Source organism: Octodon degus, unplaced genomic scaffold, assembly GCF_000260255.1.
Source record: "Octodon degus isolate 3935 unplaced genomic scaffold, OctDeg1.0 scaffold00290, whole genome shotgun sequence".
Taxonomy (NCBI): Eukaryota; Metazoa; Chordata; class Mammalia; order Rodentia; family Octodontidae; genus Octodon; species Octodon degus.
The window spans coordinates 1371157-1387021 of record NW_004524866.1 but is presented as its reverse complement, the minus strand read 5'-3'; the positions used below and the strand labels follow the sequence as shown (position 1 = coordinate 1387021).

The 15865-nt window shown below is 37.8% G+C and overlaps 1 protein-coding gene across 1 annotated transcript in view; it reads left to right on the top strand.

Moving 5' to 3' along the window:
* Positions 1 to 9369: 9369 nt before the first annotated feature.
* Positions 9370 to 15865, top strand: part of LOC101565484 (vomeronasal type-2 receptor 116-like) — an 18285-nt gene continuing 11789 nt past the window's right edge. Inside the window, exon 1 of the mRNA XM_012512931.1 lies at positions 9370 to 9575. Within this exon, the coding sequence (XP_012368385.1) occupies positions 9370 to 9575 (206 nt within the window). The remainder of the gene's footprint in view (positions 9576 to 15865) is intronic.

Here is a 15865-nt window from a genome sequence, read left to right as displayed (position 1 = left end):
ATTCATATTATATTTGGTTGTTACAGGGTCTCACTATGCAACTTGGAGTCATAGTGATCCTCCTGTTTTCAGTGTCCTCAGCACTGGATTACAGGCATGCTCCTCTAGAACTGGAATCTGTGGTCAGCGCCGTGGTCCTAGGGCGGGGCTGGCATGTCATGAGCTGTCCAAGATCCAACCATGGTTCCAATACTTGCCTAAGAGGTGCTGTAGTCTGCTGAGGTATCTAAGCAGCTCTTACCCCTTTCCCTTTTTCAATTTAAGAATTCGACTACTAATCTTGACCACTCACTTCTGATTCACATCTTAATTGGTCACCGTGTGCAGGATTTTGATTCTGTTGAGAGTATATTTGAATACAAAAATGGGCATTCATTTTACTTTACTTTTTATTAAATTTAATTTTATTATTTCACTTTGAAACATAGAAGACAAAAGCAAGAACAAAAAACAGAAACAATGACAGAAACAGGGTGACATACAATAATATGCAAGTTTCAGATTTTCAGAAGAAGAATAGCTGCTTAGCATTGCTTGATATATTATGTATTTTTATAGTCAAATCTGTTGCTCATATTAACAGATATAGTTATGCAAGATTGGACATATTATGGGATACTATTTCTTGTTTTTCAGAAACCTGAAATTTTTGTTCTTGTCCTTCTTGAGCTTTTCTTTTGTTTTGCATTGTCTTTTTTTTTTCTTTTAAGTTCCTTCGAAGAGCATATAATAGTAATTGATATAACATTAGGAATGGTACGCATTTAGAAGACCAACATGACAAGAATTCAAGCATGCTTTTTGTGTTGCATATTGCTGTCCTTGATGTAGTTTCTTAGATAACAGATACCAGTCCGCCATTAGTCAAGGTGAAAATTCTACGCATTAAGTGCTACTTTCAAAAAAAACCTTATGGAAATTATTATTACAATCACCTCACCCATCCTGAATATATACTTGAATATTTTCACTCCTATCGTTTTTCCTACGTTTTCTCCTATCTCTCATCTTTGTTGTTTAATCCTTAAATTATTTCTTTCTGTTTTACTATTTGTGTTATAACTTTCATGTTTAATTATTTGGGTGTTTACAATGGGAAGATTATGCAATATTTAGACATGTGGGTCTGATTTAATTCACTTATAAGTATAACTTCTAGTTGCATCCACTTAACTATGAAGGCTTTGTGTTTGTCTTTCTTTATAGATTGATATTCCATTGTATAAAAGAAACCACATCTTTTTCATCCAATCCTCAGGTGATAGGCATTAGTTGTTTCCAAGATTTGTCTGTGACCAATTGTGCAGCTATAAACATGAGTGCACATACATCGTTGTGGTAAAATGCTTTCAGTTCTTTTGGGAAAATACCCAGAAAGGGAAAAGCTGGATTGAATGGGATTTTCCATTCTAATTTTTGGAAAACTCTCTACAGTGATTTCCATAGTGGCTGTGTCAGTCTACATTCCCACGAGAAGTAGAGAAGGGTTCCTTTCTAACCACAGCCTCTCCACTATTTGTTGTTAGTTGATTTATTTATGATATTCATTCTTGGGTGAGATGGTATCTCAATTTTGTTTTAAATTCCATTGCTTGAATTGTCAGTGATGTGGAGCATATTTCTATATATTTATTTGTCTGTTACATTTTTTCCCCTGAGAAGTGTGTATTCATCTTAGAAACACAGTTTTTGTATAGGGTCTTTAACTTTCGGGACCTTAAATTTTGTAATTCTTTATATACTCTAGAGAGAATGCCTTGTTTTGTGTGATTATTGCTTAATATTTTTTTTAACTTTGTGGGTTGTCTTTTCACCCTGTTGATGATCTCATTTGATGTGCAGAAAATTCCCAATAAGAGTAATTCCTATTTGCCAGGGAGATGGCTCAATGGAATAAGTGCTTCCCTGGCAAGTGCAAGGGCATGAGTTCAATCCCTGGCTCTCCAAAGGAAAAAAAAAAGATTAAGAGTAATTCCCAGTTGTCGATTCTTTGTAATATTTTCTGGGAAGTTTTATTTTTGTTCACAAACTGTCTGTTAAGCCCCATCTCTTCAAGATTTCCACCTACTTTCTATTCCAGGAGATTTAGTGTTTCTGTTTTAATGTTTAGATATTTAATCCATTTTGACTTTAGCTTAGTGCATGGTGATAGACACAGGTCTAGTTTATTTTTCTGCATGTGGACAGATAGTTTTTGAAGCACCATTTGTTAAACAGGCTATCTTTCTTCCAGTGAATGCGTTTGGCCCATGTTACAAGAAAAGATGGCTGAGGTGTTTGCACTTGCATCTGTATCTTTTACTCTGTTCTGTTGATTCATTGGCTTGTTTTTATGTCAGTGCCATGTTGATTTTATCACTCTGGCTTTGTAGTATAATTTCAATGCCTCCTGTCTTGCCTTTGTTGCCCAATATTGCCTTTTCAATTTTACATCTTATCTAATTCCATGTAAGTTTTAGGAATGTTTTCTCGAGATCTGCGAGTTATGTTGGTGTTATTATCATTGGGATTGTATGAAATCTGTGACAGTATTTTGGATATATGGCCATTTTCTCAATGTTTCTTCTTCCTATGAAGCAGCAAGGAATACCTTTCTATTTTCTAAAATCTTGTTCTATATATTTCTTCACAATAATGTAATTTTCATTTTACAGACCTTTTACTCCTTAGTCAATTAATCAGATTAATTGACTAGTAAATTATTCAGTCAATTAGTCAATTAATCAGTCAATTAGTCAGATTAATTCCTAGCTATTTCCTTTTTTGGATGCTATTGTAAAGCGTATTTTTTCTCCAATTTCTCTCTCAGTTTGTTTTCTGTATAGAGGTATGCTATTGATTTTTGGTAATTGACTTTGTTCTGCCATGAATTTGTTTATTAATTCTAGGAACTTATTGGTAGAGTGTTTTGGGTCTTCCAAGTGAAATATCATGTCGTCTGCAAATAATGATAGTTTAACTTCTGCTTTATCTATTCTTATTCCTTTTGTATCTCTCATGTCTAATGCCTCTAGCTAATGATCCCAGAACTATAGTGAATAAGACTCAGGATAGAGGACAACCTTGTCTTGTACATGATTTGAGTATAAGGTATTTTAGCTTCTCCCATTTACAATTATGTTGGCTGTTGGCCTGTCATAGATGGCTTTAATCAGATTGAGGCAGAGACCAATAGTCCAATTTTCTTTATGGGTTTCATCACGAATTAATTTGTACTTTGTCTAAAGCTTTTACTCCATCAATTGAGATGGTCAATTGGTTTTTGAGTTTTGGCCCTTTTAGTATAATCTATTATACTTATAGATTTGTGTAGGCTGAACCATCCTTGCATCCCTGGGCTGAATCCTACCTGGTCATGTTTATAATCTTCTTGATGATTTGCCTTATTTTCTTTGCTAGGATTCTATTGAGTACTTTTGCATCTATGTTCATAATGGAGATTAGCCTATAGTTACATTTTTAGTTTGAATCTTCCTCTGGTTTTTGTAGCAGTATAATACCTGCCTCCAGGAATGATTTTAGTGTATTATCTCCTTTTCAATTTCGTCGAAGAGTTTGAGGAGTATTGGGCTTAAATCTTCTCTAGATTTCTTGTGGAATTCAGGCGTGAATCCATCAGGACCTGGGCTTTCCTTTTTTGTCAGTATGTTTTTTATTACATTTTCAATTTCATTGGCTGATAATAGGGTATTCAGAATTTTTATTTCTGCTTGATTTAGTTTTGATAATTTGTACCTATCAATGAATCTGTCCATTTCTTCTGTGACTCTGATTCTGTGACAGCAAAGATTTTCAAAGTAGCTAATGAGGTTACTCTATATTTTGACAGGATTTGTCATACATTTGCCCATTGTATTCCTTACTGCTTGAATTTGATATTTATCTTTTCTCTTTTAATGATGTCAGCTTGGAGTGTATCAATTTTATTCAATTTTTCAAATTACATGCTTTTCAATCCATTAGTTCTTTGTATTGTTTTCTTTGTCTCAATTTGCATTAATTTCTGCTCTAATGTTTTACGATTTCCTCCTATTTTTGGACATTTGACTTTGTTCTTTTTGTTTTTAGAAGTTTGAAGTATAGAGTTAGCACTGTCTTCTGAATTTTGTTGTAGATCTTCGTTGTAGTTATAACCTTAGCACGTACTGGAGTTCAGGTGCAGATCTACAAAGTTTGGATTTATCCAGCTGTGCCAGGCTTGGGTCTGTCTTCTCTGCTCACCTCCTTTCTGCTACTGCCCTTAAGGGTGAACCCGTTGCGCCCCTGTGGCAAGACAAACTGCTCCTGGAGTGGCTGGGTGGTTCTATCCTCTACACTCTCTGCAGGGATAGCAGCTGCAGGGTTACACCCCAGGAATGTATGCCAGGCCTGAGCTAAGCCTGCAGGGGACAATGTGGCGTAGTGGGGAGAGAAAGGTCTCTCACACACCAGTGGGTCTGGGCTAGGACTGGGTCTGGGGGTTCCCGGAACGCAGCAGAAATTCCTACTCAGAGGGTGGGCTGGGGGATGTGCCTTGGAGCGGTGGGGAAAATGAAAGAAAGCTTTTGCAACTCATGAAGGGAAGAAGTATTGAGGAGAGGAGAAGGGTTCAGCAAAGAAAGAAAAGAAAAAAAGAACAAGAAAGATGTACAGAGCTGGGAAGATAGCTCAGTAGAATAAGAGCCTGCCTGGCAAGCACAGGGTCCTGAGTTCAATCCCCGGTAACACACACACACACACACACACACACACACACACACACACACAAGGTACGGGTACAAACTTTATCTAATGAATGTTGTCATCATGTATACCTAAAATGTACCAATAAAATTTTAAAAATAGCTGGTGCAGAGAGACAGAGTCAAGGAGAGAAGGGGAAAGAAAGGCAGAGCTGAGTCTTTAATATAGGGTCAAATATTATCCTTTGCTAATTCTTTCTTAATAAAATTAATAAAAAAACTGAAAAAAGTAAAGGTGAATATCGCACTTAAAAATATATATCCTTAGTGTTTCATTTTCTTCCCAGCCTGTAGACCTCTGGGGAGATGAAGTTCACTGTCATAACATGAAGGATTACTTATTTTAATCTCATGTGTGCCAAAGAATGCTCATCACTGCCCTCTGCTTACCTGCTATTAGCACAGAATGACAGGCAGGAGAATGGTGGGCACAGCTTCCTGGTGAAAAGCGGAATGGCAGGCTCAGTAAGAGCTGCTTTCTGGGCTATGAGCTTTTAAGGTAAACACTGTTATGGAGAGGACATGTCTGGGTGATGTGGTAGTGCATATGTGAGCCTCCCTTAGTGATCCCTGCACTATAAGCAGTGAAAGCACGAAGAAAGCTGTCAGTGCAGAGCTGGGTCTTTGCCTGTCCAGGTAGGGTAGGGTAGACCTTCAGGCGCATTCTACATGGGCTGGTCCATTTCTCCACATGTTTTTTATTTCATAATAAAGTCTTGGAATCAATAAATGTGAACTCTTCAAATTTAATACTCTTTATTACCAGCAAGATTACCTAAGACAGAATTATATCATTCTTTTGAGAATAGCTTGCTGATATATTCAGTGATGTGACGCTGAATCTGTTGCTTTTGTTTGGTAGACCAGATATCTGAACAATGCTATGCCAATTGATCATTAACAGGACATGCCCTCTATTGATGTACATTTGGTATCCTTTGTTTTAACAATTTTCATAGTTTAACACACTGATTTTTTCTGCATATTTTTGGAGTTATTCTGGAGAATATCCTTGTTATCATTTTGCATACTTTGATGTTCTGGTATTCCCCATGACATTGTTTTTACTTCAGATGCCATCCTTTTGTAGCTGGTATGCAGGAAAATATCTTAGGGCACACACGGTCTGTGGAATTTGACTTCCAGTTCCCTCGATCACTCTTCATCATTACATAGAAAAATAGGCAGGACTTCTGCCTTGATTTTATTTTTTGTAACAAAATAATCTGAACACTAAACTTTATCAGTTTAGGACTAATATGCTTGGCCTCTCCCTATATACAAACTTTTCTAATCTTGATTCGAATCCTCAGTGCCAGCAGCGACATGCATGCTAATTAGCATTTTGTACAAAGCGTTTACAAGTGAGTGCCCTACCCACTGAAGGCAAGGCAGGCAGACTGTCTTAGTTACTCTTCTCTCATTGCTGGGACAAATACCAGACACTCAAAATGAAAGAAGGAAAGGTTTATTTAGCTCACAGTTACTGGAGGTTTCAGTCCATACTCAACTGGGTCCAACGCAGAGCAGCATATAGCAGAGGGCAACCTTTTATGGCGGCGGCAAAGAGCAAGAGCGCAATGGAGGGGTAGCAGCGGCTCAAGCAGCTGACTTCTCTTCCTACCTTACATTGTAATGCAAATTACCTGCCCCAGGGTAGGGGAAGTACTCATACCTATGGGTACTTCCCAGTACTTACCCACCTATGGGTAATCCCAACAGTACTAAGACCCATAATCCCAGCCTTGGATCACACATAATCCCAGTGGATCATGAGTTAACACAAACTCTAGAAGTCCTCACCCCATGACTGCTTGAGGCTTTGGGGGGACAACTAGACACAAACCATAACACAGACCAAGGACAAGAGTTTTGTCTCCTCAACCTGTAGCAGAAGAAGCCCCAGCATGTCTTCTCTGCATCTTGGGAGTGTGTGGATGGGAAGGAAATAGTCATCGTCTTTGGTGATATTGGTCAAAGAGGGGCCTCTTCCCAGGCTTTCTTCCAGTTGATGTTCCAAGGAGTGCAGAAGAGCATTTCTAATCAAACATTCTCCTCTGTTGTGTTATATGTCATATTATACTGGAGAACTTATTATTTTGCAAAAGTAATCAATTACTGAGTGACTTCCTGGATTGGTGTCATTGTATAGTATAGCACAGTTAGAATTTTAGTACTTCAGTATGCTTTGTGTGCCACAGAGACTTAATACAAGATTTTGTGTATGTTCACCACATACTCTCCATTTAAATAATGGTTCAGATATTTAAATACTTATGGGCTGGGGAGATAGCTCAGCGGTCTAAGCACCTGCCTGACTAACACAAGGATGTGGGTTTGGTCCTTGGTATCTCATGCCATGCCATCTTGGGACTCCAGCCGCACTGTTCTGATGACTGCAACTGGCATGGGTGGCACATCCCTGTGATCACAGAACTGGAGAGGCTGAGACAGGCCAATCACTATGAGTTTGAGCTGTGTAACAAAACCCTGCATCAAAGAGCTAAAGAAATAAAATATTAAGAACAAAAACTTATCATGAAACAAAGTCTTATATGGTGTTTCCCTAGTAGAGACACACAGCTATATTGGATCAGAGTCTGTCCTAACGACTATGTTGTAATTTCTGTAGACACAGTGTTTTAGTTAGACCACATTCATAAGTATCAGACTTGCGCCTTCATCAGACCACTTGAAACGCAGTTTAGTCCAGGTTATGGTCTGACCCATATTAGGGCAGAAGGCTTCTTGGGCTTCGAAAGTCATGCACATATGCAGAGCACTCAATCATACTTTCAAATACATTTATGTCTTTTTTGGGTACAATTGAAAGTGTCCTTGTTAATGGACTTAACAATCTTTCACTTAAGAATATCTTCATGCTATTTAATAAATGGGATCTGTCAGGATAACTCAGAGGACTAATGTGCCACGCTAGTTAAGGTTAGGTAAGAGTAGGGAATGTGTTTCAATCCCCTACACCACATGGTGAACAAGGCCCACCCCTCAGGCACATAAAAACAGCCGACAAGTTCCATCATGGTGACACACCCCCATAATCCCAGGTCTAGAGGGGTGGAGACAGCAGGATCTCTATGAGTACAAGCTGCATAGTGAGAACCTATAATAACAAAATACATTAAAAATTACTAAAGCAAAAATATTCAACATATTATCCTGTGATTCTTAATATTTTTGAAACTCTTTGAAGATTTTGGACTTACAGACAACTTCATTTTGACCAGCTACTTATCCAATGCTAATGAAAACATCAGGTCTATATCTTTGAAACTAGAGAATATTGTCTTTCATCAAGCTATGCGTATGTTAATTTTTATTTATTTATTTATTATTTTTATTTTTATTTTTTTCAAAACCCGGGATTGAACTCAGGCCCTTGTGCTTGCCTGGGAAGCACTTATTCCACTGAGTCATCTCCCTGGCTCTTTTTATTTTATTTATTTATTTGTTTTTTTTGCATATATTAATTTTTAAATTTTTTTCTTACAGAAATAAATGTTTCCTTGCACCTTTAACAGTCTATACATAACATGACAATTTACAAGCCAAAAATGCTTCCTATAAAATAAGAGAAGTGCACCTTCTTATTGAGTCTCAATACTGCTGACTATCTAGATTTTGCTAAACAGAATGGCATGCATTTAAGTATTGCAGCATTATTCAGAAGAATCACCCTGTCCTGATACTCGGGCTATAAACATTGCCTGTGCTTCTGTGCTCATCAATACTATGAGTGATGGAAAATATAAAAGCCATTTTCAGTTTGCTTTTCTGCTTCAGGGTGAGGGAAAAAGAGAAATAGTCCAAACAGACGCAGGTTCTCATAGAAGCCTAAATCCTGGAGGTACTCGAGGATATAGGAGCAGAAATGCATTTCTCACAGCATATTAAATCCTGGAATGAAGACATTTAAAAGAACGAAGCAGTGGGGAAGTAGGCTACATTATACAACTAAAAATGCATTGTGTTTTCGCAGTGATGTTCAGTCACTAATTTGCGTGCCTTGGCTGTGGGGCAATTACTTGACCCCCAATCAACAGAGAAGCTGTGGCTGTGAGTTTCAATGCCTGAGACCGATACAGAGACAGCACAGCTATATAGGGAATGTGGGCCTGTCAAGTGACAATTCTTGATCTTCCACTTTTAAATGCACAATGCCCAATATTTTTTAGTGATCTTGGAAGTTTCCCGACTATTTGCAGAGAAGCCAAACAGCAAATCCTCTAGTGTAATCCAGTAGAAGCACTTCTAAGGGAATCTGTGACAGTGGCTCAGTGACAAAAACTTAGGAACAAATGTGCCCAGGAGGAGGAGTCACGTGGGTATTGCCATCAGTGGAAATGGATTACATCACGGTGGCTTGAGGCGCAGCAAATGATTTGCAAGCACAGTTTCTGTCTTTTGTTTTTCTCCTGATCACCAGACCTCAGATGTAGAGCCCAGGGCAAGAATGGTGGGGAACTTCTTCAGGGACATGGAGCAGGCAGTGTTGAAATCAGCCGGGGCATAGGAGTGGCCACCTGAGTCTCAAACGAGGTCATGCTGAAACACAAACAACCTATTTATAATGGACTTAGACTGTGATTTTTTTCTTCACTGAACTTTTGGCTTTACATGCACATCTAGCATGTTGCCTTTCATTGCTGTCTTCCTTCTCCTGCAGCTTCCTTCCTCAGTGAGCACGATTGACAAAGAAACGTGCATTTCCCGAAGAAACACCAGTGTGCACAAGGATGGAGATGTGGTGATTGGGTGTTTCTTGTATCTTTATTTCTATATCTACTATAGTGGTATGATTGATATACAGCCTACTAGAGAATTCCACGTCATTCAGTAAGTGTCTTCTTCATGTGTTTATTATCTTTCTGTAGATTAAGATAGATAATGTCTAGAGATCCATGCATATAGGAATCAATATTTTCTATAGTGTCATCTCTTCTGTCCACCCTCATGTGTACAACAGGCATACAATTTGGATGCTTTTTATACATTTGATTGTGGAAAGAGAATATTCTTTTTGCTTACTTGCATGGTTAGCTTCTTGTTTTTCACTTTTGGAGCCTGAGAGAGACCCCACTCATCCATACTCTGGTCCATGCCCTTTCTTATACCTGGATGCCACTGCATGGAATTTTTGGACATTCTTCTTCATGATTGAGCCACTTAGTTTGAATTGAATGCTAAGTGGTTTTTGCCAAATGTGCCCTCATGCAGTGAGGAGCTTGCTGAAGTTTCTGCCATTCTCTAAGTATGAAATTCCTTGCATTCTCACATCTTCTCTTCTGATTTTTCTGCCCTTTCGTTAGGAGTAATTTCTTCCTGAAAATATTTAGTTGCTATTTCAAATAAACTTTAGGGAGCTCCGGATCCCCTGCCTCTGCAAGCTGAGCCAGAACAAGAAATGAATCATCTGAGAGACTTTTCCTAGCCATGTGATTCTTCTTCAGTTGGATTTGTGTATCTTTTCTGTATTCAAATTCTACTGTAGCAGGTCTGACACCAAACATATAGTTAAAATTGAATGTTCCTCTTGGTCAGAGAATTTCAGTGAGCTATTTGTGCTTTTGTGACTAAAGGAGATGTCAGCGGAACAAATCAAGTCTTACAGAGGATGCTGATCCATAGTGGTCTGGGAACTGCTGCTTATAGGAAGGGTTAAAACTAAATACAGAAAGGTCTTCCTGGGTCCTAACACAGTGTTGTGACCTTGTTTTCAATATTACATATTGGTGGGCATCCTGATATGAGCAGACACTCACTGTCAGCCTGGTCAGCTCCCAAGGAGTTTCTTACCTATCTAGACGATGCAGGTGTTTGATCCTTAAAGTACCTGGCCAGTTCTACAGGGTTATAGTCTCCCTGCTTCTGGTTAAACACAAATTTGGGGCCCTGTCCCTTTTGTGTCAACTGGAATTTAAGGTTGCAAACATCATGAAGAGGCTACTCAGAACTTGAATTGGAATTTCAGGTATGGAATCTCTTCCAACCTGGTGATTTAAATTTTTCTGTGTTTTCCTTTTCTGTGCAATGATTTGTGTGTTGGCTAGCAGTTAATTAAACTTTGTTTTATTTTTTACCTTTTTGATAGAGGTTTTTGTTACTTGTGAATCCAGGCCCATATGTTACATGGCTGTGGCTGTGGTTTCTTTAATGCACTGAATTTGGATGCAAGGCCGGCTGAGTAAAATCCTGGGCCTTTCACTTCTGTATATGGGGTCTGTATCTGTCTCATACAATTTTTCTTTCATAATGGCCATTAAACTCAGGACCTTGCACTTGCCAGGCAGTCATTTAATCCACTGAAGTATCTTCCCAGCCCCACATTCCTTCTAATATGCAGATATTTCCTTATATTTTAATTCCTGGACAGTTTTCCATGTTTACATAATATATGAGACAGGGACTTCCTTGCTGACTATGCTACCAGCAAATATCTGGGCTCAAGAGTTTCTTCTTCTTCAGCTTCTTGAGCAGCTGACATTATAGACACTTGATGATGATACCCTGAATATGTGTTTTTCTTCATCATTTTTGAAAATTTGTGTTCCTACAGATAGGAATAATATGTAAAGTTTAATTCTGGTATCTGCCACTGAATGTTTCTTGTTAGTGACAGATCAGACCTATTTTTGAAAGTTTAACTTAAAAAAATGTGCTGGAAATCCCCTAAGGCCTTTGAGAGATCAGTTAGTGCTCTAACTCATGGAAATTTTGAGGATTTTGTTTGATCAGGAATGTACTTCAGCATAGAATGCACTGAAATGTGCTTTGTATGAAGAGGGAGATTCTGAATGGAGGATGGGTCACTTTACGCTTAGACCTTACCAGGACCATGGAGGGGGATCATGAGAGAGTCTGGCTAATGGCTCCTGAGTGGATCCTAACTAAAGACAGTCCAGTGAGATCAGAAGGCATCTGAGTGTAATGGTATGATCAGCTATCAGCCCTTATCATATTTCAAGACTTGCTCAGGCATGTAGGATGTGTTTCTCTTCCTAGGAGGAGAGGATGAGCTTCCTACTCTTTTGTTGCCCTCTGCTGTCCCCACATATGCTCAGAGGATCAGGTTGCAGGTGACCCTACTCTAGGCTCACGCACTGTGAGTTCTGTCTGTGGCAGGAAAGAACGCACTTGCCGGCCTGAGTATGTGTGCCCAGGCTGATGCAGCCACCAGGAACATGAGCTTGCAGTATCAGGAGAAAATTTAGATTTCTGCTAAAATTAGAAGTCATGAAATTTTGGGAAACAAAAATGTTTATAAATAAGCAATTCATATATTTCAGATCAACTTTATATTGAAGGATCTGGTTTTAATATTTTATTTCATTTCATTTATTTTTATTTTTATTTTTTTGACAGGACCGGGGATTAATTCAGGCCCTTGTACTTGCCATGGAAGCCCTTATTCTACTGAACCATCTCTCTGGCCCTGATTTTAATATTTTAAAGAATAAATTTTTCACATATGCAAATACAGGGGACGTTTGATTTATACTTTAGCTTTGATAGCACTGTAGCTTTTCTGCATATAATAGGAAACACAGTCAAAGTAGCTCTGTTCTGTCTCTGTTTTTATCAGTTCCTTTTCCTTACATAGTATTATAAATATTCACAGGAATTATTATTGCTGCATAGCTTATCCTTTAAATACATCATAATTTAATTCTCACTCACTTTCGGGATGTTCCAAAATTTGTAATTAATGCCTTGTGTCATTTAAGGAGAGCAATAGATGTCTGATACTTAGAGGGAATGCTCACTTATCAAAGCTAATGGGCGTTGAAGGGTAAAATGGCCGCGTTTAAAGTTACATATTCATTAAATTACCTTATGCATATTATCAAACCACATACTGTAACAAAATAATGGCATTCTCAACCGACTGTTTAGAGAAGCAACATTTCCTTAGCCTGTACATTGGACAACTGGCCTAAGTAGAAGTTCAACAGGTGACAGCACTCGAGTAACAGGGGCAGGTCTGTAATTAATGTTCGCATTGTTCATATGGCTTTCATTAATTCATGAGTACGTCATTTAATTTCTTTTCTAAGATAAGTTTTTTATCTTTGAAAAGAACTTCTAACTTTTAAAAATATTTTCCACATTAAAGAAAAAATTGTGTTGAATTATTATTTTCAAATGATTTACTTGACATTTTACTCATTGTAAGTATTTCTACATAAATCATGCTTAGCCAGAAATAGATATGACTGTCTAGGTAAGAAACACACACCTATAGTTTGCAGTTTTATTATTCCTACTTGCACTACATCTCAATGTATAATGCTGGAAATATTTTTTTCTGTTAAGTTGATTACTTTTGTATTCTAACCAAATAGTTAGCATTTCCAGAATTTTTTTAATGAGAAATATGCATTCATTTGAATTTAGTTGTCAAGATATTTTTCACTATGAATAACACAATTTAATATTTATGAATTTCAATTCAAACATGATAAAAGGATAGATGATAAGTCAGAGATACATAGAAATTATATAGATAGATGATAGAATGAGATTGATGTAGAGGTTGCCTTTTTATACTCTGTCTTATGGATGCTTCTGTTAGTTACTTTTCTGCAACATGTTTCTTTTATGTTCTATTTCACTACTTCCACACATTTTGCAAATTTTAGAGTAATTTTGTAATATTTGTCTGGGTAATTTTAATTTTAATATAAAATTATCTTCTTTCAATATATTGAGTAGTGTCAACATTGACAAAATGTTTTTATATTAACATATTTACATTATGTTTTTCTTTATTTATTTGGCTCAGGGTCTCACCACACAGCTCAGATTCCCAGGGGTCCCCTCTTTTCGGACTCCCCAAGACGGGGATTATAGGTGTGCTCCACCACGCCTGGACTTCCTTGCTGGCTCAGCATAGCTGAGGGAGTGGCCAGCACGGATTTTGGTATGAGGAGCGAGATTGAAACTCTGGTACCTGTATTTGCCTAAGTAGGTGCATAGACTGCAGAGCTATCTCTCCAGCCCAACAATATGTTGGTTTTAGTGCTCTTACTCTTTACTGGAATGGTAGGGCTTTAAACATGTCTTATTGTTCATTTTCTTAAGGCTACTGCTATCGCACACAATTTTTCCTCAAAGGAATTTCATTTGTCAATTTTATATTGGAAATCTCTTTCCTTCATTTACTTAGATTTTGCTGGCTCTATACCAGAAGTTTTTAAATGTTTTTAGGTGAATAATCTTATTATTAATGGGATAGTCATGCCTGCTTCTCTGTTTAGTTCTTTTATTTTTTCCTGACTTGCTGATTATTTATTCCATGGCTTAGAAACCCCATAGTATGGGGTGTCGAGATAGCTCAGTGGTCTCAAGTGCCAGATTAGGCAAGTTCAGGAAAGCGGAGGCACCGGGGTTCCATCCCTGGAACCACATGCGGTGCCAACCCTGTCCCCAGGGTGGGCTGGGGTGGCCTCAAAGCAAACAAACAAACAAACAAACAAACAAACAAACAAACAAAAACAGAACAAGAAACACCAAAACGGTATTGAGTAATTCTGATGCTAATGAAGAAATTTTGTTGCCACAAGATTTTTTCATAATTTTATTGATAAACAGATAGCAATGAGACAGTTTCAAATCAAATCGGTAGGATAGTTTCAATAATTAACACACTGCATATATTCTTCTTAGTGGTTAATTACTGTACAAGATGCAGACTTGAGATCCTATTTACAAACACCATTAGAACAAATCATTCATTCATTAAGAGAATGTAACTATATATCTATGCTAACCACTTCGAATACACAGATACAAAATGGAAATTCATCAGTATACCCTTTTTTTCTAAGTTCCGTTATTTGAATATTATAGGTGTGCAAACTCAGCAAAATATTCTAAAAGAGTCCAGTAGCCCATAATAGCATTGGGTCTTCTGTTTAACTGGCAATACCAAAAAATATTGACCTGAGTCCCCCACAGCTCAACATAACAGCATGGCTTTACTTCCTATATTTCGCGTTCTTACTTTTCTGTTGGACAGTTAAGACCAAGGTAAAGCAGGACCTATGCAACAAGAGTTGTAGCTTTTGGGTATGAGAAGGTCTGTGAAATCCCTTCAGGTTTTATCCTGAGATCCTGTACCTCAGATTGTAGAACCTTTGTCAGAGTCAGCCATGTGGATGAGTCACGGCCATTGCTTGGCCAATGTGCTTTCTCTGAAAGCCTGAGAGAGTGTTTTCGCTCCATGTGACTCTCCTTAGGCACACTATACATCATCGATCACTTTCTTCTTTTGCCCCATAACCTTCTTTATCAGAAAATTTGGGACACTAAAGAGTTACATCACGTTACAGTACAAGTTCTCATATGTCCTGAGTCTTTATTGACCTTAGAAGGTTAGGGCCAAAATTTTGGCTTTCCTTGTAGCCCCCCTTTTTCTCCAATTTTGGTCTGCAAACTTAGGTTGTTAACCATCCAGAAGACAAGCTTACTGTTATTATCAAAAGACTTAGGATATTAAGCGTATCATCACTATCTCTCTGCATTTCAAACATCTTAGGCATAGTAAGGAACAGGTATTTTTCGTCAAGTATTGATACGTTGAACTTTAAGGCCCTATATAATGTGATAACATTTAAAAATTAGATATATCTTAAAAATAGGATAAAGAATTATACACTTCTCATGTTTGCACATAAGTCCAAAAATCTCACCATATACAGCCTTGAAGCAGGACAGTCCCACAATAATCATTGTCCTGTCTCTTGCTTTCCTTCACCACCCCATTCCTCTTAAACATCCACCTACCCGAGAGACATCATAGCAGTAACTGGCATGCCATGACACGCAGACCATATTCAGAATAGCAGAATGACAGGCACTCCAAACAGGAAACTACTATTACAAATTACCATCTTCATTGCAGTAGCTTAGTTCACAGGTATCAGTATATATAGTTAGTCATAGTGAGAATCTTTCCAATTAACTGCTAGATTAAAAAATCCTCTCAATATTCTTAGAATCATTGCCTTGCTCATCTTTTACATATAACTGGATGGCTTGACTTATTCATATTTCCTAGCTCTTCTCCTTTCCCTCTCTTGGATAGTTAGTCCTTGAGATCCTGCTTTCCTTTTACTTGTATTATA